The 25,016-nt window shown below is 38.1% G+C and overlaps 1 protein-coding gene across 11 annotated transcripts in view; it reads right to left on the bottom strand.

The window, feature by feature from the left end:
* OSBPL1A (oxysterol binding protein like 1A) overlaps window positions 1-25,016 on the bottom strand; it is a 245,337-nt gene that overhangs the window by 35,156 nt on the left and 185,165 nt on the right. For all 11 annotated transcript variants that reach the window (XM_047828148.1, XM_047828145.1, XM_047828146.1 and 8 more), the window contains one exon: window positions 3,934-4,009. In XM_047828148.1, coding sequence (XP_047684104.1) covers window positions 3,934-4,009 — 76 coding nt within the window. The remainder of the gene's footprint in view (window positions 1-3,933; window positions 4,010-25,016) is intronic.

A 25,016-nucleotide genomic window follows, 5' to 3' on the forward strand; every position in this document is an offset into this window, starting at 1 on the left:
CTTTCCTTCCTGATCAAGACAAATTATACCTAGACCACACCTGGCAGATAAGCATCCGCCATGAGTTCATAAGAGCTATGTATTTATGTTTTGGGTTTTTTTTTTTCATTTTTTAGTAATCTCTATACCCAGTATGGGGCTCAAACCCACACCCCAAGATCATGAGTCTCATGCTCTACCAACTGAGCCAGCGAGTTGCCCCAAAGCCACGTATTTTGAACAATGATACTATACAATAAAACCAAATCATCACAAGGGGCATGTAGTTTTTAAAAAGTTGGGACTGGACCCCAGTTCAGTGTAGACTCGTGAGGTTTTCACCTGCAGGACACTCACACTCTCCACTCTGCTCTGGCATGCTCTCAAGTCAACGGAGACATCATAAAAAGCTATGGTTCCATACCAAATATCCTCCGCTACTTTTAAGACTTATTATAGAGTTGAGAAACTGGGAATGTGGAGTTACAGGGAAGAGCTGGCTGAAAGAAATGTATATGGCTTTTGCAATGGAGATTTGCCCACATCGAAAGGAAGTGAAGTGTTTGAGTATTTTCTTAAGATTTTATTTTTTTAAGTAATCTCTACACTCAACATCATGAGTTCATAAAAGTCATGTACTTATTTTTTCTTTAAAGATTTTTATTTTTAAGTAATCTTTGTACCCAACATGGAGCTTGAGCTCATAACCCCGAGGTCAAGAGTTGCACGTTCCACTGACCCAACCAGCCAGGTGCCCCTCAAGTGTTTGTTCAGTGTAACAGAATCATAGAAATGTAGGGTGCGCCTGGGTGGCTCAGTCCATTAAGCGTCCAACTCTTGATTTCGGCTCAGGTCATGATCTTATGGTTTGTGGGTTTAAGCCCAGTATTGGCTCTGCACTGACTGCTCTCTGTTCTGCACTGACAGTGAGGAGCCTGCTTGGGATTCTCTCTCCCCCACCTCTCTCTCTCTGCCCCTCTCTTGTTCACATGCGCTCTCAAAAATAAATAAACTTTTAAAAATCTGAAAAAGAAAAAAATAATCACAGAAACGCACTGCAGGATTTTTAAAAATGACTTTGTTTTGAACTTCAGTACAAAAACATTATGGATATTACATTTTCTAAGTTTTGAACTATTTTCTTTTGGAGGGTGGAAGGAGGCAGATATTGGAGGGGTCAATAACAAAAATTACTTTTAAAAACTTACTCTAATGATGATATTTGTTTCTCTCAAGACACACTGCACTTGGGGCGCCTGGGTAGCTCAGTCGGTTAGATGTCCAACTCTTGATTTTGGCTCAGGTCATGATATCAATGGGCACCATGCTCCTAGCATGAAGCCTGCTTGGCATTCTCTCTCTCTCTCTCTCTCTCTCTCTCTCTCTCTCTCTCACCTGATCTCTCTGCCCCTCCCCAGCTTGTAGTTTCTCAAAATAAATAAATAAGCTGTTTAAAAAAGATTCACTGTACTCTATTTTTACGATATACTGTACTTTAAATGTCTATTGTTGGCCAACTGTTACACCTTTCGATTGTTTCTATCATCTATGAGAGGGCATCCTATGACAGTGCTTACAAGATTTCCAAATGCTAGATAATTCCTTCAATCCACATTAGTAAATGTCCCTCTAGGAATGTTAGCCTCTTATAAATTTAGTAGAGAACGTTTATTTATACAAATAGTTCTGCCATAAAAAGTAAAAGTGAAAACATTCTTCTAGAGAAATAAGAGTTTATCTTTCAAAGTATGACAGGTATGATCTAACATAACATTATGTCCTATCTTTTAAAAGAATATTCTCCATTTAGACAGAATGGTTGCTTTAGACATAAACTAGACCTCTAGCCTAAACAAATTCATGACACCGCCACTAAATCTGATACTTGTGAGACAGAAGATGGTAGCAGACAGATTCAAGCAAGAGAACAGAAAACTGTAGTTTCCATGGTGTCCCAAAATGCTCAACCACAGCTGAAGTTTGCATACAAATTCTGTTGACCACATAGTCTTTGACAGATGTGGTATTAATTCTACAGTGAGGGTTTCATTCATCAGAGATTATGTAATGCATTTAATAAGTTGGAATCAGCATTAATTTAACATAAATGGAAGTATCATTTATTGTAAGGATGAATATTCCTTTTGTGAAACTGGTTTAATTTTACTATTTTTCTTTTGAGAGAGAGAGAGACTGCATGTGTGCACACAAGCAGGGGAGGGGCAGAGAGAGAGAAAGAGAATCTCAAGCAGGCTCCACACCCAGTGTGCAGCCTGACACAGGGCTCCATCCCAGGACCATGAGATCCTCATCTGAGCTGAAATCAAGAGTTGGACGCTTAACCAACTGAGCCACCGAAGGCGCCCCTGGTTTTAATTTTAAACACACAAATATACCTATTTGCATACTAAGTCATGGTGGTAAATATGTTTACTAAGGGTTTGAAAAATAGTGCCTCTGTAGAATACAAATATTAATTCTTTCCCTGAAAATTTCAGATCCAAAGACAGTAACATGTATAATTAATGTCTTAAGAAAATATACATTTGGTTTGTCCTGATGAGTCTTAATTAGAGGCAGGTGCTCTGATTCTTTAGTGTAATTAACTGCTGCTAATAAAATTGAGCATTATGCTAAACCAGGGACTTCTTAGACAATTTACAGAAATTATGTTATTTCTCTCTCAATACACCTCTAAGGTACAAATTATTCTAACTTTACCCAGTAGAAAACCCCTTCCAGGAGGTATAACAGGTTCCCCAGGGTCTCACAGATAGGAAGCAGAAAAGTTGGGATAAATCCCATTACCCAGCTGTAGACCTTAGTTGAGTTACTCTCCACACAGAATTGGAAAATATTTGTTTAAAATGACTATTTCTGGGATTAGCTCATTGGTCCCATTTGGAAAGTCTCAGATGAGGTAACCCCATGCAGAGAACACAGACATTAGAGAATGCCGAAGTGGGCATGTCATGAGTTTCACGGATGGCAAGCAGCGGAAAGTGACTATACTTCTTGGTGCAGGAAGTTCCCGGAGCATGTTCAATTGTCACATTACAAAAAGTAATGTCCAGGCAGATTTCTTTAGCAGCTCAGGACTCACATGTTTTACGTTGTTCATCATTCTAGTTGGTCAAAGTTCCTGCTAGCAGAATGAAGAGAACTTTACTCAGAATTCTAGCCTGATATCTGGTTGGAGCCGTGGACCATTGTTTAAAAAAATTTTTTTTAGGTTTATTTATTTTTGAAAGACAGAGACACAGCACAAGCAGGAGTGGGGCAGAGAGAGAGCGGGACACAGAATCCGAAGCAGGCTCCAGGCTCTGAGCTGTCAGCACAGAGCTCGAAGTGGGGCTCGAACTCATGAACGGTGAGATCATGACCTGAGCCGAAGCCGGACACTCAACCGACTCAGCCACCCAGGCGCCCCAGTATGTGGACCATTGTTTTAAAAAGAACTTAAGTCTTCATGGAATTTAGCAAATTTTGCCAGGTGCTGCCCTTCCCCCCAAATCAGATCTACCTACACAGCCAAGCAGAGACACATTCCAAATATCTAATATACCACACTTAAAATTCAAAGCTCAAAACAAGTAGCTCGTATGAAGAAGTGCACATGAAATTATATCCTACACTTTGGTGAGTCTGCTTTCTGAGAGAATTTCTGGGTAATTTTATGGGGAAACACAAATGTGGTGTGACAACAGGAAAAGAGCATTTTCTTTTCCTATTTTCTCAACAGTGAAAAGTCACACTGAAATCCTATTAAAATGGCACAAAGAGTGGTTCAAATTCTGTCTGGCAAACCTAAGACCTTTCCTAATTTCCGAATCTCAAGTTTCCATAAACTTTGTTGTACATTACTTTTATGCCAACATTAAGATTCCCTCCCAAAGAATATGTAAGGAAACATGGCTGCTTAATGTTATATTAGAAAATTGATAGGTAATTTACCATTCCAATACATTTTCTTAGGATGCTCCAGATACTGAAGTCATTTCTGGAAAACATAGGGGAGGGCAGGCTTGTTCTGAAAGAAGAAAAGAAAAATAAACACTTAATTTTAATGCCATTGTCACTAGGAGGGAAAAGCTCTTGCCATTAATATGAACACCACAGGCATGCATGTATGGACACCTTAAAAATGTGTACAACAGGGTCTGCCAGAAGCTATACCCCAATCACTGCTATGCTGGCCCCTGAGAAGTGTCACAACAGACCCGCTGGCCCTGTGCCTTTGCTGTCATTCTGATCCTAGGATGCTAGCTCTCCCTGCTGGTGTCCAGCTTTCTGCACCACCTCACAGGTACACCTTCCTTTCATGTGCTAGCACAGCAGACTCTGTCGTTTGGTCCTAGACATACCTACCACTTCTGGATACTTCATACGTGATTTTACTCTAGCTGCTAAATAATGTAAACAAAACACCATCACAGGGCCTAAAGGTTTTTAAGAAGCTAAATGGAAAAATGCAAATGAATATAAAGCCAAAGTAAAATTTAGGCCTGGCTTCATATGTTAGCACCAAAGACACTGATGTGAACAAAATTTAGCCCCTCTGGATAAGACAGGAAACCCCTTGCAAATTAAGCTCTACAGAAGGAGCACTTTCAAAGCCTCTGCAGGGGTTTCAAGGTAGCCAGAAGGCTGGTGGATGTCAGTGGCAGAGTGGCCTGGGTAAGCCACATGTCAGGGCTCAGGCATCCAGACCTGGCTGGTCAGAAGCTGACCCCACTTCCAAAAATCACAGTGGCAGCACTACTGGGGGCAGCGGGCAGAGATGCCAGGCCAACTTCCTAAAACCGTTAATACATTTTTTTTCAGTTATCTTAGATTATGGCAAGGGATGCGGGTTTAGCAATTGCTGCTTAGAATATGCCTACGTAACTGAAACATTAAAATAGTAAACAAAACAATTTATCTTCTAAAGAACTTTTATTCTACAAACTAATTTGAATTACAGAAGTTAACATAAAGTTTTAAAATGAATAATATTTTTAAATCCTCCACGGTGAAATTCTTCTGACTTCTTTTTCTTTTTTAGAAACACACACTGCTCATTTGGCAGATTTCTCATCTAACCAATCTGCTGGATAAGTAGCCACAGATGGTATTTAAATCATATTCTCCACCATCCAGGACCATGAATCTCTGTAACATGAACAATGGAACCTAGGGACAGAATCCCAGCCATCATCTACCATTTGCACATTCACAGTGCAGTTTTAGAGATGTGTACAGTTGACCCCTGAACATTGGTTTGAGCTGCATGGGTCCACTTACATGCGGGTTTTTTTTTTTTTTAATACAGTACCATAAATGTATTTTCTCTTATGATTTTCTAAAATCTCACTTTATTGTAACATATAGTATATAATACATATGACATACAAAATGAGTGTTAATTGGCTGTTTATGTTATTGGTAAGGCTTCCAGTCAACAGTAGGCTATTAGCAGTTAAGTTTTTGAGGGTTCAAAAATTATATATGGATTTTCGACTGCCCAGGAGGTGAACTGTCCAAGGGTCAACTATATAAACCAACGTTTCTATCTTTTGTCTGTGAAAAAGTCAGCCATAAATGGAACAGATGCTAGGAAGTTTCAGCCTGAAATACACTTTGTGAAGACTGAATGAGGAGCTGTAATTCCTCCCAACCAATGCCTACACTGAGAGCACAGGTATGTATCACTATTCTGATTAAAAGCAAGAAAAGCAAGAAATACTCTGGAAACAAGATGATAACAGACATCCAAAGGTTGTTTTTTTTTTTTTAATTTTCGATTTAGAAATTACAGGACTGCCAGCCAAGAATCCCACCTGAGAATATCCCACATTCATTTTTATGCACTTATCTCATTATGTTGTTTTAGGAAAATGTAGTAGTTATTCATTCATCAGGAGGCCAGATTATCTGCAACATTATCTATTCCAGAACCCAACCAGAAAGCAGAGCTAAAATGGACTGTGAAAGGCAACAGGCCATCATAAAGTCCATGCTGTTTTCTTGTGTAAGACTACAAAAGCAAACTCCCTTAGATCATACTGTGTGCAATAAGTTGATCAAAAACATCAAGAGAAACACTGGCCTCCAAGACAAGTACACAACGTGGAAGCTGTAGCACAGTAAAAGACCTCAGGGTTGTTGACCGTAATCTGAGTCAAGAGCATGATGCTCCTGCCAAAGAGGCAGGTGCAATCTCAGATTGCCAAAAGGAGAACAGCAGCTAGAACATTCCCAAAGGGCAACTCTGCAATGATCAGACCAGAGCCAGAATTCAGATCCATGTGCCACTTTTAAAGGGAACCTGAACACCCGAGTTCAGGAAGACTTACCAGAGGCTAAGCAAATGTGTCTGGAAAACATTTCTTATAAGAAATGGATGAAAGAAATGTGCAGTCCAGAACAAACAAAAGAAACTGGAGGTCTGGGGAACAGTAGGCATGACAGAGGTCTTGGAGCAGTAGGGGACGGGGCCAGGAGCAACAGCATCCCCATAACCACACCCTGCCCCACTCAGCAAGAGCACTCCCTACACACCTTTGCTTGCTTCGGTATTCTCCACAGCACTGACCAACACACAACATACTACTGTAGGCTCTCAAGTATTAACCACTTCCCCCCAAATGGTCTAAGAGCTTCTGGAGAGCTCACGTTTCATCTACTGCTGTATCCCTGTTGCCCATGACAGTGCCTAACACAAAGGAGGAGTTGAAGTATTTGATGAATCAACTTTAGAATGTATAAGGCCTTTTACCATGCATTAACTCTTTCATAAACAATTTGGTTTATTCTGTGCTACTCAAGTGACTAGGACTAGGACCACTGGGAGAAGTTACAGGATCCTGATAGAAAGGTCTTATAATTCATTCCAAATACGAGAAACAAGAGATTCTTATTAGTAAAGGTTTCAAACAGAGGCTGAATGAGCCCTTTCTGTCATGGCCTGAAAGGCATTCCTGCACTGGGTGGGAAACTGATCTAGAATAGGTAGGCCAGGGATGTCACTCAACACCCAATAAAGAACATTATGGGCCCTCACACAAAGAACTACCCAGCCCCAAATGTTAGTGATGCCAAAGCTGAGAAACCTCCCACAGAAATATGAAAGCTTCATATAGAAATTTAAATTTTGCAGTGGCTATATTAAAAAGAGAGCAAGATAAATTCATTTCAATAATATATTTTATTTGGAAATGATGTCAGCATCATGGTGCCATGAGTCATTCGTCTTCTCTCCCCTCTGATTTACCACTAATTGGACATACGTATCCTGGGAGAGAAAAAAAAAACCCACAGCGCCTCTGCACACCATAGCAAGATGCCCGAGAAATCTGCCTGTGTACCCTAGAGGGGGTGGACTGGCCCATGGAAGAGGCGGCAGACCTGGCAGCAGCCGACAGCAACGGCAGAGAAGGCAGCAGCTGGTCCTGTGGTGAGCCAGCACACAACCTTTCTGTCAGAGGAAGTGAAGTGGAGGGAGGGTTATGGCGGGGGGGGGGGGGGGGGGAGGGTGGTTGGTCTGCCTGCAAAGAGGTGAGCTGGAGGGACCAGGCCCCCTGAGGAGAGACCCCTGAAGGAAAGCATCTGCTGTCTGCCCCATGAGGCAAGAGACTGACCCAAAAACCTCTGGAATCCTCTCCCACTTGAAGTTCCCTTGACCCAGCCAGCCATGGGTACACCCAAAGCCCCAAGTGCTAAGTACATACCTCCCTCAGCTTTTTTTCATGCTCCCCACCCTTAGCAGGGAAGTCAGCTCTGGTAACAAAAACCAAAAGGTTGTGCTATAGCCCCATCTTCTGGAAAACAAAAGGATAACCCTTGTTCAACCTGTTGATCTGTTAGAATTAAAGCAAAGGAAACCTTGGCTAAATAAGAAAGGTGTTCACTACTTCAAATGTGGAGGCAGGGGCACTTCTTATCAAATACCGTGAAAAATCACATAATATAAAAATCTATAATGACAATTTTCCACCAATGGAACCCAAAGACATGGAACACTGCAATCTAACTGATAATTTAAAATAGCAGTTATGACAAAATTCAATGAGCTACAAGAAAACCCCAAATGGCAATATAATGATCTCGGAAAAAAATTAATGAATAGAAGTGTTTTACCAGAGAGATTGAAATTCTAAAAAAAAGAAATAAACAGAAATTCTGTAACTGAAGGACTCAGTAAATGAGATGAAGAACGCCCTGGGAACAGAGCAGATCTTACGGAAGAGAGAATTAGCAAGCTTGAGGAGAGAAATACAGAAATGATTCAGGTGGAAGGAGAGAATGAAGAGTTTTAAAAGTGAAAGCACCGTATGAGAACTATCTACTGCCATTAAAATGCCAATAGAAGAATAACAGGTATGTTGGAAGGAGAAGAGAGGGAAAAGGGAACAGAGAACCTATTTAAAGAAATAAATAGCTGAGAACTTCCCAAACCTGAGGTAGCAACTGAATACGTAAGTCCACAAAGCTAACAGAACACCTTATTACCTCAAGGCATAAAGACCTTCTCTAAGACACATTATATTACAACTGTAAAAGTCAATAATAATGAATGAATTTGAAAGGCATGGGGGGTGGGGGATGGGGGAGACAGTAACCTACAAAGGTACTCCCAGTAGGCTATTAGCAGATTTCTCAGGGGAAACTCTACAGGCCATGAGAGAGTAGAATGACATATTCAAAAACTGCCAGCCAAGAATACTCCACCTGGCAAAGCTATCATTCAGATATGAAGGAGAAGTAAAGGCTTTCCCAAACAAACAAAAGCTAAAGGAGTTCACCACTAGACCTGCCTTAAGAAGAAATGTTGAAAGAGACACTTCAAACATAAATGAAAAGATGAAAGTACACAAAATTCAATCTGATTAACCAGGCAAGTAATAATACAGTAACTCTTTTTTTTTTTTTTTTGGAAATACCATATTAAACTTAATTATAGCATACAAGAAAAGAGCATTAAGAGTAACTAAAGCTACTACAACTTGGTAACAAAATCATAGCATGCAAAGAGAGTAATCTGTAACAATAAATTAGGATAAAACTTTTGTAGATGAATGAAGATAGACTGCTATCAACAGAAAAAGGACTATTTTATCTATGAGATGTTTCATGCAAACCTCACGGTTAACACAAAGCAAAAATCTAGAGCAAAGACACAAAATGTAAGAAAGGGGGAGACTCAGCAAATTACCATGGAAAACCACCAATTTACAAAGGTAGACAGAAATAGAAAGAAAAAGAAACAAAGCAGAGACAAAATAACCAGAAGGCAAAAGGTAAAATGGCCGTAGTAAGTCTTACATAACAGTAATCACCCTAAATGTAAATGAATTGAACTCACCAATCAAAACGCAGAGTAGCTGGGTAGATTAAAAAACAAGAGCCAACTATGTGCTGCCTGATTGCAGTTTCATTTCAGCTCTAAAGACCACACAGGCTCAATGTGAAAGAATGGAAGGTGATATTCCAAGCAAAAAGAAAAGAAAAGGTTAGTGTAACCATACTTATATCAGGCAACATAGATATCAAGCCAAAAAAGGGTAACAAAAAGCAAAGAAGGTCATTATAAAATGATAAGGGGAGGGAGTCAATATATTAAGCAGAGAGAACAGTCATAAATATATACAGTACCAACACCTGAGCACTGAATATATATATATATATATATATATATATATATATATATATATATATATGCAATATTTAAGCAATTAATAATAGATCTTAAAGAAGAAATAGAGAACAATACAATAACTACAGAGGAATTCAGTACCCCAGTTTCAGCAAGGGACAGATCATCCAAAGGACACTAAAAGCAAACCACATTTTAGAATAGATGGACTTCTACAGAACATTCTATACAAAAGCAGAATACATATTCTTCTTAAAGTGCACATGGAATATTCTCCAGGACAGATCATATGATAGGCCACAAATCTTAGCAAATTCAAAAGACTGAAGTCATACCAACTATCTTCTCTGATCACAATGCATGAAATTAGTAATCAAGAGGAAAGGGAAATCTTCAAATACGTGGAAATTAAACAATACTCTTCTAAACAACCAATGGGTCAAAAAAGAAACCAAACAGGAAAGAAAAAATTATCCTGAAACTAATGAAAATGAAAGCACAACATACCAAGTATTGTGGGATGCAACAAAGCAGTTCTGAGAGGAAAATTTATGCAATAAATGTATATGTTAAGAAATTAGATCTCAAACAACCTAACTTTACATCTCAAGGAACTAGAAAAAGAACAGACTAAGCCCAAAGTTAGCAGAAAGAAGGAAATAATAAGGATCAGAGTACAAATAAGTAAAATAGAGCAGAAAAACAATAGAAAGGATCAATGAAACTAAGATGTAAGACCTGGTTCTTCAAAAATACAAACAAAATTGACAAACCTTTAGTTAGACTAAGAAAAAAAAGAAAACTCAAAATTAGAAATTATAGGGGTGCCTGGGTCACTCAGTCAGTTAGGCATCCACCTTGGGCTCAGGTCATGATCTCATGGTTCATGGGTTCAAGCCCTGCAACAGGTTCTATGCTGACAGCTCAGAGCCTGGAGTCTGCTTTGGATTCTGTGTCTCCCTTTCTCTCTGCCCCTTCCCTGCTCCCACTCATCCTCTCAAAAATAAATAAACATTAAAGAAAAAAAAAAGAAATTACAACTGATACTATAGAAACACACAGAATTATAAGACTATCATGAACAATTAATTATATGCCAACAAATTATAGAACCTAGAATACATTTAAGTTACATTTCTAGGCTACGTTACAAATCTAGGATACATTTCTCGAACACATAACCTACCAACACTGAATTAAGAATAGAAAAATCTGAACAGATCAATAATGAGTAAAGAGACTGAACCAGTGATTAAAAAAAACAAAACAAACAAAAACTCCCAATGCAGAAAATATGCAGACCAAACAGGTTCACTGAAGAATCTATCAAACATTTAAATTTAAAGGAGAATTAGCACCAACCCCCCTCAAACTCTTATGAAATACCAAGGAGAAAGAATACTTCCAAACTCATACTGTGAAGCTAGCATTACTTTGATACTAAAACCAGATAAAGATACCATAAGAAAACTATAAACCAATATCCCTGATGAGTACCAATGCAAAAATTCTCGACAAAATATTAGCAAACCAAATTCAAGAACACGTTAAAAGATTATACATCAGGACCAAGTGGAATTTATCCCTGGGACGTGAGTATGGTTCAACATACACAGATTAATGAATGTAAAACATTAAAACAATGAATGAAAGATAATAATCACAGGATCATCTCAATAGATGAAGAAAAAGCCCTTGACAAAATACATCCTTTCGTGATTAAAAACCCTTAACAGACTGAGTATGGAAGGAACATACGTCAGCATAAGAAAGTCCACATGTGACAAACTCACAGCTAACACTATATGCGTATACTGGAGAGAAATGGAAAGCATTTCCTCTAAGATCAGGAACAAGGCAAGGATGCCTACTCCCACCTCTTGTATTCAATATAACACTGGAAGTCCTAGCTGGAGAGACGTAGGCAAGACAAAGAAATAAAAGGCTTCCATTACCATGGTGTGAAAGTCATATGCATTGAATTTTTATCTTTTCCTGGGCTACACATACTGTACTCTCTCATGATGCCAGGTGATGGCAGCTACAGCCCCAATCAACCACAAGTTCACAAGGGTAAACAACCAATACACTTATAACCATCCTGTACCCATATAACCATTCTGCTTTTCACTAGCAGTACAGTATTCAATAAATTACATGAGATGTTCAACACTTTATTATAAAATAGGCTTTGTGTTAGATGGTTTTGCCCAACTGGAGGCTAATATAAGTATTCTGAGTATGGTTTTTCCTAGGCTAAGCTATGATGTTGGGTAGGTTAGCTGTACTGAATGCATTTTCAACTTATGATATTTTCAACCTCTGATGGGTTTATTGGGATATAACCGCATTGTAAATTGAGAAAATGGAGTAGAGAAACCCCCAAAGAATTAGTAAAAACAAAAACCAAACACACACAAAACTGTTGGAATTAATCAATAATTTCAGTAAAGTAGCAGAATACAAAATCAACATATGGAAATCAATTACACTCCTTTATATTAATGATGATGCAACTGAAAAAAATTTAAAAGACCCACCGCATTTCCAGTAGCATCAAAAACAATAAAATAGGAATAAACTTAACCAAGGACATGAAAAATCCATACAATGAAAACTACAAAATCTTGCTGAAAGAAATTAAAGACGCAAACAAATGGCAAGACATCCATGTTCACAGACAGAAGAATTAATACTGCTAATATGGCCACACTAGCCAGAGCAATCTAGAGATTCAATGGAATCCCTGTCAAAATATCAAAGACATTCTTCACAGAAATAGAAATAATCTTAAAATTTCTGTGGGACCACAAAAGATCCCAGATAGCCAAAGCAATACTGAGAAAAAAGAACAAAGCTGAAGGTATCACACTTCTGGATTTCAAACTACACTATAAAACCAAGTAATAAAAAACCAATATAGTATTGGCACAAAAATAAACACATCAACCAATGGAACAGAACATAAAGTCCAGAATTAAACCCCAGCACATCTGGTCAACTAATATTCAACAAGAAAGCCAAGAATACCCAGTGGAGAAAGGATGGTCTCTTCAACAAATGGTGCTAAGAAAAGCTAGAGACACAATAATGAAACTGGACCCCAATCTCCTGCCACTCACAAAAATTAACTAGAAATGGATCAAAGACTTAAACATAAGACCTGATACACCTTAAAACTCCTAGAAGAAAATAGGGGGAGGAAGGTCATCAATATTGGTCTTGGCAATTCTGGGGGCAGGATTCAAAAGGACAAACAACAAAAGAAAAAAAAAAACCCAACAAAACAAACGGGACTACATGAAACTCAAGCTCTGCATAGCAAAAGCAACAACAAAATGAAAAAACCTACAAAAGAAAAATTCTGTAAACATATATTAGATAAGGAATTAATGTCTAAAATACATAAATAACTCAGTCAACTTGGGGCACCTGGGTGGCTCAGTCGGTTGAGCGTCCAACTTTGGCTCAGGTCATGATCTCACAGTTCGTGAATTCGAGCCCCATGTCAGGCTTGCTGCTGTCAGGAGTCAGTGCAGAGCCCTCTTCAGATCCTCTGTCCCCTTTTCTTTCTGTCCCTCCCTGACTTACACACATACTCTCTCTCAAAAAAACAAAAAACAAAAAACACCAAAAAAAATTTAATAAAAAAACAAGAACTCAGTCAACTTAGTAGCAGAGCTAAATAGACATTTTTCCAAATCAAAATGGCCAACTGACACATGAAAATATGTTCAACATCACTAATCATCAGGAAAATGCAAATCAAAGCCATAATGAAATATCACCTCACACCTGTCAGAATGGCGATCAAGAAAACAGAAGACAACAGGTGATGGTGAGGATGTGGTAAAAAGGGAAGCCTCCATATACTTTTGATGGGAATCTAAATTGGTCCAACCACTATGTAAAACAACCTGATAGTTCCTCAAAAAATAAAAATTTAGATCTACCATACAATCCAGCCATTCCACTCCTGGGTATATACCCAAAGGAAATAAAAACAGGATTTTGACAAGACAGACACACTCCCATGTTTACTGCAGCATTATTTACAAGAGCCAAGATACGGAAGCAACCGAAATGTCCATCGATGGATGAATGGGTAAAAAAGAGGTGGTACGTACACACAACGGAGGATTCCTCAGTCACAAGAAAGGAACATATCCTTCAATTTGTGACAACACGATGACTTTGAGTACACTACACTAAGTGAGAGAAGTCAGAGCAAAAGACAAGTCCTATATGGTATTCCTTATATGCCCAATCTAAAAAAGCTAAGTCTGTAACAAGGAGAGTGAAATGGTGGTTCCTAGGGGTTGGGCAGATAAAAGTGATGGTGTTTAAGAGTACAAACCTGCAAGGGGGAGTAAATAAGTCACAGAGATCTAATGGACAAAATGAACACAGGCAATATGGTACTATTAAAAATATACTGTATTTCACACAATATGTCCAAAACATTTGCATGTCGACATGTAAGCAACACAAAAAAATTGAGGTACTTTACATTTTTTCCCATCTTAAGACTTCAAATTCCAATGTGTATTTTATACTTAGAGCACACATCTCCATTTAGCTCAATTTTCAACAACTAAAGTGAAGTCTAACCTTATCAAAACAATAAAATGGCAATTTAATACAAAAATATTTTAGTTTCATTTTTACAATTAAAACTTGTATTATATTAACTTAGATTAAGGCTAAAAATTGTGTTTCTCCATCACACTACCCACATTTCAAGTGCTCAAAAACCACAGTGGCTAACGGCTACTACTGGACATGTCTGATTTCTGTGATCGCTTCTGGAAAACACAAGGACAGTACTGCTGTGAGCCTGTGGGGGAAGAACCAAAAATCACTGAAATACAGGAGTCTAAAGTCAATGAGAGACAGAAGAATTTATAACCTAATGATTAAGAAAATGCTAAATCTTCTGTAGTATTCTTGAAGGCAGAGGAAATAAAAATTTTTAATAATTAGGTATCAGATTTAAAACTTTTAAAAGGATTTCTACTGAAAAGGAGATGTTTCTATATGTAAAAATTTTACGTTCCGACCAGGACAAAAAAAAAAAAAAAAAAAAAAAAAGTCCCTACTGATACTGAATGAAGGAGAATTACTCCGGGCAGAAGTAAGAACAGAAGAGAGAAGAGATCAGAATTTTCAGGCTGAAACCATAGATCAGTTATTCTCTTTCCTTGGAGTTTATCTGAGAGTCATTATATCCTGAATTCTATGCTTCCTTTTTTTCTTCACACAGAGAGAAAACACCCTGTACCAGGGACTGAGAGTGATGTGTCCTGGTTCTATTTTCAAGCACACAGATGACACTACGACTATCCACACAACAACACAATAACTGGTTTTGAGTGAAAAGCCTCACCACGGTTGTTTTATGTGCGTGAAGCGAACGGCTCAGTGCGTTATCCCATTATTCCCACCTACCCGGTGTTGTGGACGGACCCCCGACTGAACCAAATCAGCGTGACTTAGAATCCCCCTTCTTCTGAAGAAAGGTTGTTCAAGTTCAAGAGATCACTCTCCCCTAAATCTTCAAGGTACTTTTAGTGGCAGAGACTGTATGTGAGGCTCAGCCTGACAGAGCCTCTCAAATTCACGTGAGCTGCACAGGTCCTCCTGATCTGCCTGCTGGACACCAGGACCACTGGCTTCTGGCCCTTGCCCCATGGATTACTCTGGTAAACACAGAATTCTGTTTGCTCATGGAGGCTCTTTTAAAAAGAGTAGAAAAAGATTACAAAACAAAGGTGGGCAAAAGTAAGCTTTTGTTTCATGATTTTCAGGTCTGCTTCTTTCATGAGGCCACACGAATCACACAGGTCTTGTGTTGGGGAGTGTGTGTACGCGACTGAAACAGCGCTACCCTTGGGTGTGGGGTCTTTTTCACAGAGAAATGTAAAGATCATGGGATGCCAACCAGGGCCACAGCTGACCTGCCCGGCCCGGGGCAAACCTCCAAGCCCGATCCACAGCTGTACACTCACCTTATCTGGCAGCTAGATCTGTATGAGATGAAGTGATGCCCGGGACAATTAGAGTCTCATGGCGACCAGGTTTCAATTTCTTACCTGCACATCAATCTTAAAGAATTTTAAAAATTCCGAAATTTAAAAATTTTTAAAAAAACTTAAACATTCTTTGTTATTTTTATAAAGTACATACATATTAAGATAAAAACATCAGATATTGGTGATATCATGTCCCCACTAAATTAGCTTCTCAATTTGTATGAGCTCTCTGTGTATTATAAATATTCTACCACCTGCATTGCAGAGAACTCTTTCCAAGTCTATCACTGGTCTTCTGATTCTGTTTACAGTATCAGAGTAATCTGCCAAACCAAATCTGGGGAGGCTATCCATGTTACATCATAATCTATAAGTGAAACTTAAATAGCTATCTTTCAATATTTTCTCTACGGACAAGCTAAAAAACATTTCATCATTCTATTAATAATCACTGCAGAAAAAAGGGAAATTTCTTTTTAACTTTATTTATTTATTTTGAGAGAGACAGAGACAGCGTGAGTGAGGAAGGGACAGAGAGAAAGAGAGGCAGAGAGAGAATCCTAAGCAGGCTCCACTCTATCAGCACAGAGCCCGACACAGGGCTTGAGCCCACAAAACCATGAGATCATGATCTGAGCCAAAACCAAATGTTGGACACTTAACCAATGGAGCTACCCAGGCACCCCAGAAAGGTAAATTTCTTAATTCATCAAGTTTTGTAATCTTGTTCTTAAATTTTCAGAAGTTCAACTTCTGTATCAAAACCAGCACAGCCTATGACAACGAAGATAATCTCAAGCATTTACATACCTAGAAAAAAGTTACATGGTTCATTTTTCAAATATGTTATTTTAAATATAAAATATGTTATTATGTACCAACTGAAACAACGCATGGAGGAACAAACCCATCATCTATCTATCCCCATCTCCAATACCAATGTAACAGCATGGAGGGCTCCCCTCCATACTTTTCTCTTTGCACAAACATGCATATACAAGTATATATTCTTTTACTGAAATATTATCCCACAGATCACATTTCTCCCACTGAATAATGTACCAAAAACACTCCTCCTAGTTGACAGATAAGTGTGTCTTTCTTTCTGATATCTTTATGCACAGGTACACAAGCAGATATGTGTAACTTTGTATCAGTAGCAAATCATGCATGCTCATTGTATTTTTAATGCAGTCTTTCCCCCTTCCGTTCTTTTTTGCTTGCCCCACTTCCCTGTCTCAGCCACCACTGAATACCCTGTAACTCCAGTTTGAAGCCTGGTAAGTATTTTTCTATACTTTTGTACATTTTATCAAATAGGGCACGTGTGCACACAAAGGGGACTTCTGACTGGAAGATTCCAAACCAGAATACTATTTATACATGCTTCTAGATGGTTTGCTTTCCCCATTCAGTATTTCGTGAAAATTTATTCAACTCAAACGGTAAACTCATTCTTTCAAAGAGTGAATCTTAATCCATGACAAGAATCCTGCACACGAAAATACATTCTGCCGCTCCCCATGAAAGGCATTCACTGTTTTCATTCTTTTGCTCTGACAACGCAGCAAAAACATCTTAATACATCACATTCCTTTTTAAATCTGATGCTTTCATTTCTATGGGACAGAGTACTAGGGGTAGGACTGCTGGGTCAAAGAAGTGTATTTATTTTCTATCTCCCCAGATGTTACAAGACTCCTTCCTGAAAAGATTTTGGCAATTTCGTATTTTACCAACAATCTAGGAGGGCACTTTCTCCCATATCCCCACCAGCAGCAATCAGGGTCAGTAAGGTATTCTCATCCAAGTTTTGTCAGTCGGTTGGAAAGTCCTACTGCATTGCTTTCCTTTGGCTAGTATGGAGTCAGAACATCTTTTCCTGTTTAATGACTGTCTCAATTTACGCATCCGTAAACTGCCTACTTTTATCATGTGTACCACTGGGATTCTTGGTCAATTTTTAGGAATTTGTTGTATAGACACTAATCTGTCACACTGAGTGCAAACAGAATCATTTGCAGGTTAAAGAGAAAAAATGCACAAATATGTCTTCTACGGGGTTTTTTAAAAATAGCTTTTAGCTTGTGTGTCTTGGCTGAAGGAGGCTTCCCCCACTTCAGATTTTTAACGATGTTTTAATTCTTCAAGTGACCAAAAAATATATGTGTATCTCCAGCTCCTTTCTTTACATAAAAATAGCTATGGATCTTTAGGGCAAGCCCTTGGTTGTGCACTGCTGACCACTTGTGATGTAACATCTGAGTGCTCTGTGCCCCCTTCCTTTTCCAACAGTGGCTGTGAAGTCATCTGGGTCCCTCTTACAACACACAACCTCTGTCTCTGACCTTTCTCTTACTATACTTCGAGGAATCTTAATAGTTTGCATTTTTATTTAGCTTCATTCTAGCTTTTCTCGTTTAGTAAGACCTCTGATCACTGACCTGTATGCATCAGGGAGGATGGGAAAAGTTCATGAGTTTCTTTAAAAGCAACATTTGGGGCACCTGGGTGGCTCAGTTGGTTAAGCGGCTGACTTCAGCTCAGGTCATGATCTCACAGTATGTGGGTTTGAGCCCCGCGTCGGGCTCTGTGCTGACAGCTCAGAGCCTGGAGCCTGTTTTGGATTCTGTGTCTCCTTCTCTCTCTGCCCCTCCCCCACTCACACTCTGTGCCTCTCTCAAAAATAAACATTAAAAAAATGTTTAAAGCAACATTTCACAAATGCTCTGACATCACACTATTACTAAGCTAACTCTAGTTCTACCAAGACAGAGTGTTTGAGTACTACATTTAGTGTTTACTGTACCTTAGATCCTGTGTTAACCACTTAACATGCATCACTTCGCTTAGTCCTTAAGATAATGCTATAAGTTAAGCACTCCTTAAATAACTTGTCCATGGTCAGAAATCTAATGAGTGGCAGGACTCTTTAACTCCAAATCCTCAGGTCTGGGTTTCAGAGCCCTGGCTGCCACTTTCTCTGTGCAAACTTCAACAGGTAACTACCTAACTATCCAAGCCTCAGTGTTTCTATTAAGAAATATACATGTAAATCTACATACATAAAAATATTTCATATTGTCATGGTGAGGTTCCAATGAGACAAATGGTTATGATGGGGTCCCAATGACACCAGGCTTATACAGTAAGTGTCTTTCAAATTTTCAGTCTAATTCATTGGTGGTTTGTAAACTCAAGATAATGTTCCATATAATCAGCATTTTTAAAAAATGAAAATGTTCCAATAACACACATATGTGCATTTGTACATGTATACTACATGGCCAAAATTTTTAATATATATATAATATATAATATATAATATATAATATATAATATATATATATATAAAACATTTTTTTAATGTTGTTTTTGAGAGAGACAGAGAGAAAGAGAGCACGAGCAGGGGAGGGGCAGAGAGAGAGAGGGAGCCACAGAATCGGAAGCAGGCTCCAGGCTCCAAGCTGTCAGCACAGAGCACGATGCGGGGCTCGAACTCACGAGCCACGAGATCATGACCTAAGCTGAAGTCAGACACTTAACTGACTGAGCTGCCCAGACGCCCCGAAAAAAATTTTTTTTTTACTATGAGACTTTGCCAGTGATGCAGAACATTCATCCCAGTGCCTGGCAAACAGAAACTCAACATAAAGTGGATACTGATGTTATTATTAATTATTTCAGAGAAAAAGCATCTCATTTTCCTGTCTGAATCGTTAAAGATTTAAAACTACTGTTACTTTCTGGATGAATACCTCACTCTTACTATTACTTTCAAAAGATGATTTAAAAAATGTCTGTTTATTGAACAATATCCACAACTATGTAAGGGTTTGCACAGAGAAACAGGTAAGGAGTGTTTGCCACCCTAGAGAAAAGCAAATCATGAAATGGTTCTGACATGTGTGCTATTTCCCCCTAGGAAGGCTTTACAAGCACAGGATGATGGCTGGTTTAGCCAGTGGTCTCACTTGCCATAGGATACCAGGGGCCTGAGGACATTGTTTTTCAACTATATCCCTGGGGGGGGGGGGGGAGGTTTTAAGCATGGCTCCTCCATTCAGGTTTCTCCTTAGTACCAGCTTGGGGAATGATCTAGAACTCAAACATGCTGTTTGTCAGCAACGCGATTTTGAAAGCGGCTCTAACATTCAAACTTAAAACGCCCAGGTAGGCCGGTGTTCCACGCTCTGCTTAAATTTCACAATTCTTAACTTTGCCTGTCTTCATTTCCCCCCTTTTTTGTGTGCACTACCCACTGAAGTGTCATCTCCCCAAGATTAGGGATTATGTCTTATCCTCCTCTGTGTCCCTCACAGTACAGAGCACTTTAACTGTACCACGTGCTCAGTGTTTTAAAATAAATGGCTTTCCCTAACATCTCAAGGGAAAATGGGCAAAGAAAGAAAAACAGTGGAAAAAAAAAGAGATACAGAGAAGTAGCAAGTGAGGTACAAACACAATCAAATTTTGTCTCTAAGTCACTTCTTAAGAACACATTTTCAAAACCAAATTTGCTGAACACATATTTTCACTTGTACTTAACAAATATTTGCTCATGTTAAATATTCTGAAGGAATCAAAAATTTAAGTAGAATATTCACTTGGATATTTAGAAAAGCAAAAACAATCCAATTCTTACCTTTGATTCAAGATCAAATCAGTGAACTAAATATGCAATAATTTCATAGATTCTAATACATCTAACACATCTTTAACACTGAAAATTCTTATGTGCATATATATTATATACTTTGAACTTACATGTGTGTATCTACCTGCAAAATGTACTTACCACATCTCTTCTCAACTACCAGAATTCATCTCCCCCCACCCAAATCCTTTCTTCCACAAGTACCAATTTAAATACAGTTGACCTTTGAACACCACAGGGGTTAGGGATGCTGACCCCACACGCAATTAAGGATCTGTGCATAACTTGTGACTCCCCGAAACTCAACTGCTAATAATGGTCCACTAATGATCAGAAGCCTTATGGATAACATAGTTTTTAAAATTCTGTTTGTCACCTATATTATATACTATATTCTTACAATAAAGTAAGCTAGAGAAAAAATGTTATTATAAGTATCATAAGGAAGAGGAAATACATTTACTGTAGTGATTTTAAAAATCCACATATAAGTAGACCCACTCGGTTTAAACCCATGTTGTTCAAGGGTCAATTATATAATTGTAATGAACAAAGCCTGTGTTTCAATCTAATCATCTTTAATTTCTATCACACTACTGTCTACTAATCACTCAAAGTGAAATAGCTTTCCAAAGTAGGAAGCCTTTGGAAATAAACTAGATTTTAAAACAATGTTACAAGACTTAGTTATGGCTGTAATAAAAAGCCATTTCATTTTCACAAATTATGGATAATCTTATTTGAAACCATCTTTACATAGTTCATCTGGAATATAGTTCAAAAATCCACTCTTTAAAAAGGGTGAAAAGGGGGGTGCCTGGGTGGCTTAGTCCGTTAGGCATCTGACTTCAGCTCAGGTCATGATCTCGCAGTCTGTGAGTTCGAGCCTGCGTCAGGTTCTGTGCTAACAGCTCGGAGCCCGGAGCCTGCTTCAGATTCTCTCTCTCTCTCTCTCTCTCTCTCTCTCTCTCTCTGACCCTCTCCCACTAACTCTGCCCCTGTCTCTCTCAAACATTAAAAAAATTTTTTTTAAAAAGAGTGAAAAGGAAGCAATGTGCAAAGAAGCCTCATCACATGGCTAAATGTATTTGTATCACTGGGTGAACATATTCTTACTTATAAGTCATGTGGAAAGTATCAAGTTTCATTTTTAGAAATGTACTACCCTCTCTACCACTTCTTCCTTCTGATTAGGACAAACAACTGTAAGAGATGCAAGTCATTCTCTACAACTTACAGGGTAAGTTTCTATGCCCACTCGTATCCATCCCTCCACTTACTTCATGAACACATGCAAGGCTACTGTTGAAATTTACTTGAACTGTTACTAATATTAAACTCTAAGCTGTGTTCAACCTGCAATTAGAACACAGCAAGTACTCAGTCAATGTTGCTGAGATAAACTTTATGCCAGTTGTTTTTCTATTAACTAGGAATCTAGGTTGAATAAATTGTCCCACAGTGCATTTTTAATATAAAATAATTCTTCCATAGTAACAACGATTTTAAAAGGCTGTTTGTTTACTTGGGGAAACTGAAGAAGTTAGCCTGAACAGCACACATCTTCAATGACGCTAGAGAGAGCCAAAGGTAGTAGTTCAAAGTTTGGGATAGACACAGATTCCTAGAGAGACCCAAAAATCCTTAAGGTAAAAGAGAAAATTACAAAGTGGACTTTATCAAAATTAAAAACTTCTGTGCAAATATTAAAAACATCTGTGCATTATTAAACAAATGCAAAGGCAAGTTTTAGACTAAAAGAAAATATTCATATGTATATTTGATAAAGGATTATATCCGGAAGAGAAATATAATTCCTACAAGTCAGTAATAAAAAAGACACACAACTCAATTTAAAACAGGCAAACGCTCTGCTACTTCACAAAAGATATACAAACGGCTAATAAATACATGAACAACCAAGCAAAATCATCTAGGAAATGTTAAATTAAAACCACATGTCACACTCATTAAAACATCAAATGTTAGTAAGTCCATGGGCATCTGAAAGTCTCACATAGTGCTGATAAATGATACAATGACTTTGGAAAACATTACAGTTACATTTTATAAAGTCAAACATACACCTGCCTTAGGACCCCCAAAACAAAGAGAATGAAAACATGTCCATAAAAAGATATATGTAAGACGACTTAAAGCAGCTTTTTTTTTTTTTAATTTTTTTTTTTTTTTCAACGTTCATTCACCTTTGGGACAGAGAGAGACAGAGCATGAACGGGGGAGGGGCAGAGAGAGAGGGAGACACAGAATCGGAAACAGGCTCCAGGCTCCGAGCCATCAGCCCAGAGCCCGACGCGGGGCTCGAACTCCCGGACCGCGAGATCGTGACCTGGCTGAAGTCGGACGCTTAACTGACTGCGCCACCCAGGCGCCCCTTAAAGCAGCTTTAAAGACGTCTTAAAGTAGCTTTATTCATAAGAACTCCAAACTGGAAACACCCCAGATGTCTGTCAACAAGGGTATAGATAAGCAAATTGTGGCATATTTAACCATGCAATAATAAGAAGCAGTGAACGCTGATATACACAATAGGGATGAATCTCAAAAGCATTATGCTGAGTGATTAAAGCCAGACTCAAAAGAAATATGTACTGTAATTGCTCCATTTATAATGCATTTCTAGAACAGACAAGACTGGGGCGCCTGGGTTGGTTAAGCATCCGACTCTTGATTTCGGCTCAGGTCATGATCTCACAGTTCGTGAGTTCGAGCCCTGTGTCAGGCCCTGAGCTGATGGCACGGAGCCTGCTTGGGATTCTGTCTCCCTCTCTCTCTGTCCTTCCCCTGCTTGCTCTCTATCTCTCCCAAAATAAATAAGAGCAAACTTAAAAACAAAAAACAAAAAAACAAGAATAGACAAGACTGACCTACAGTGACAGAAATCAAAACAGTGATGGTCTACGGAAGGTGGGGATTGACTGGAAGGCAGAGGGAAATTTCTAGAGTGATGGAAAGGTTCTAGATCTTGACTGGGTATTAGTTACATAGGTAGATGCATTTGCCAAAATTTATCAAATTATATATTTAAGATCTGTGAATTTCACTGTATATATATATTTGGTTCCAACAAAGAAACAAAAAGAAGTTACAATGTAATTTATTGGTATAGATGAGCATTTCTCAACTTGTTTGTTCTGAAGATGAATTTAACTCTTCAAAATTACTGAGAACCCAGAGTTAGTTTTCTTTAACTGTGGGTCATAACTACCACTATCTATGATATTAGAAAAAAAACCAAAACACTAATTTTTTACTTACTAATTCATTTAATAACAGTATGACCAATGTTAAAATGACCTTTTTTATGAATAAATAACCATATTTTCCAAAATAAAAATAACTGAGCAGGAAGAGTGGCATCATGACAGATCATCCAGACCAAAAAAAAAAGAAAAAAGAAAAAAATCAAATAGAAAACAGTGGCCTAATGACACATTAGATCAAATGGACTTAACAGATATGTATAGAATATTCCATCCCCAAACAGCAGAACACACATTCTTCTCAAGTCCACATGGAACTTTCTCCCACAGTAGAGCATGTTAGGCCACAAAACAACAGATTTAGGACTGCAATCATACCAAGTATCTTTTGTGACTATCACAGGAGGAAACAAGAAATCAACAAGGAAAAAAACCTGGAGAAAACACAAACGCATGGAGGGTAAACACCAGACTATTAAACAACCACAGGTCAACAAAGAAATCAAACAGGAAATCAAAAACTGCTTTGAGGAAAATAAAAAGGGAAATAAAACACTCCAAAATCTAGGACTCTAGCATAAGAGGGAAGTTTATAGTGATACAGGCCTACCTCAAAAGAAATATCTCAATCTAACCTTGCACTTAAAGGAACTATAGGAAAAACAAATCCCAAAGTTAGTAGAAGCAAAACAATAATAAAGATCAGAGTGGAAATAAATGAAATAGAAACCGGGAAAATAATAGGAAAGATCAATGAAACTAAGAGATGGTTCTTTGCAAAGATAAACAAAAATTAACCCTTAGCAAGACTCATCAAGAAAAAAAATGAATGCTCCCCAAAATCAAATCAGAAGTGAAAGAGGAAAAATTACAACCAACACTATAGAAATACAAAGGGCTGTAAGACACTACTATGAACAATTTTCTGCCAACAAATTGGATAATCTAGAAGAAATAAATTGCTAGAAACATACAATCTTCTAAGACTAACTCAAACAGAAAATCTGAACGGATTACTAGTAATAAAATTGAATTAGTAATCAAAGTCCCAACAAAACTCCAGAACCAGATGAATTCACAGATAAATTCTACAAAACATTTAAAAAAGACTTAATATTCATTTTTCTCAAATATTAGAAGAGGAAGGAATATTTCCAAGTTTGTTCTTGGAACAAATTCTGAGGCCAGAATTACCCTGATACCAAAACCAGGCAAAGACACTACAAAAAAAGAAAAATGCAGGCCAATATCCCCAATGAACATACATGGAAAAATCCTCAACAAAGTATTAGCAAGCCAAATTCAACAATACATTAAAAGGATTATACACCATGATCAAGTGGGACTTATTACAGGGATGCAAAATGGTTCAATATCCATAAATCAATGTGATACACCGCATTAACAAAATGAAGAGTAACAATCATATGATCATCTCAATAGATGCAGAAAAAGCATTTGACAAAATTCAAGATCCATGTATGATAAAA

The sequence above is a fragment of the Prionailurus viverrinus genome, chromosome D3, assembly GCF_022837055.1.
Source record: "Prionailurus viverrinus isolate Anna chromosome D3, UM_Priviv_1.0, whole genome shotgun sequence".
Classification (NCBI taxonomy): Eukaryota; Metazoa; Chordata; class Mammalia; order Carnivora; family Felidae; genus Prionailurus; species Prionailurus viverrinus.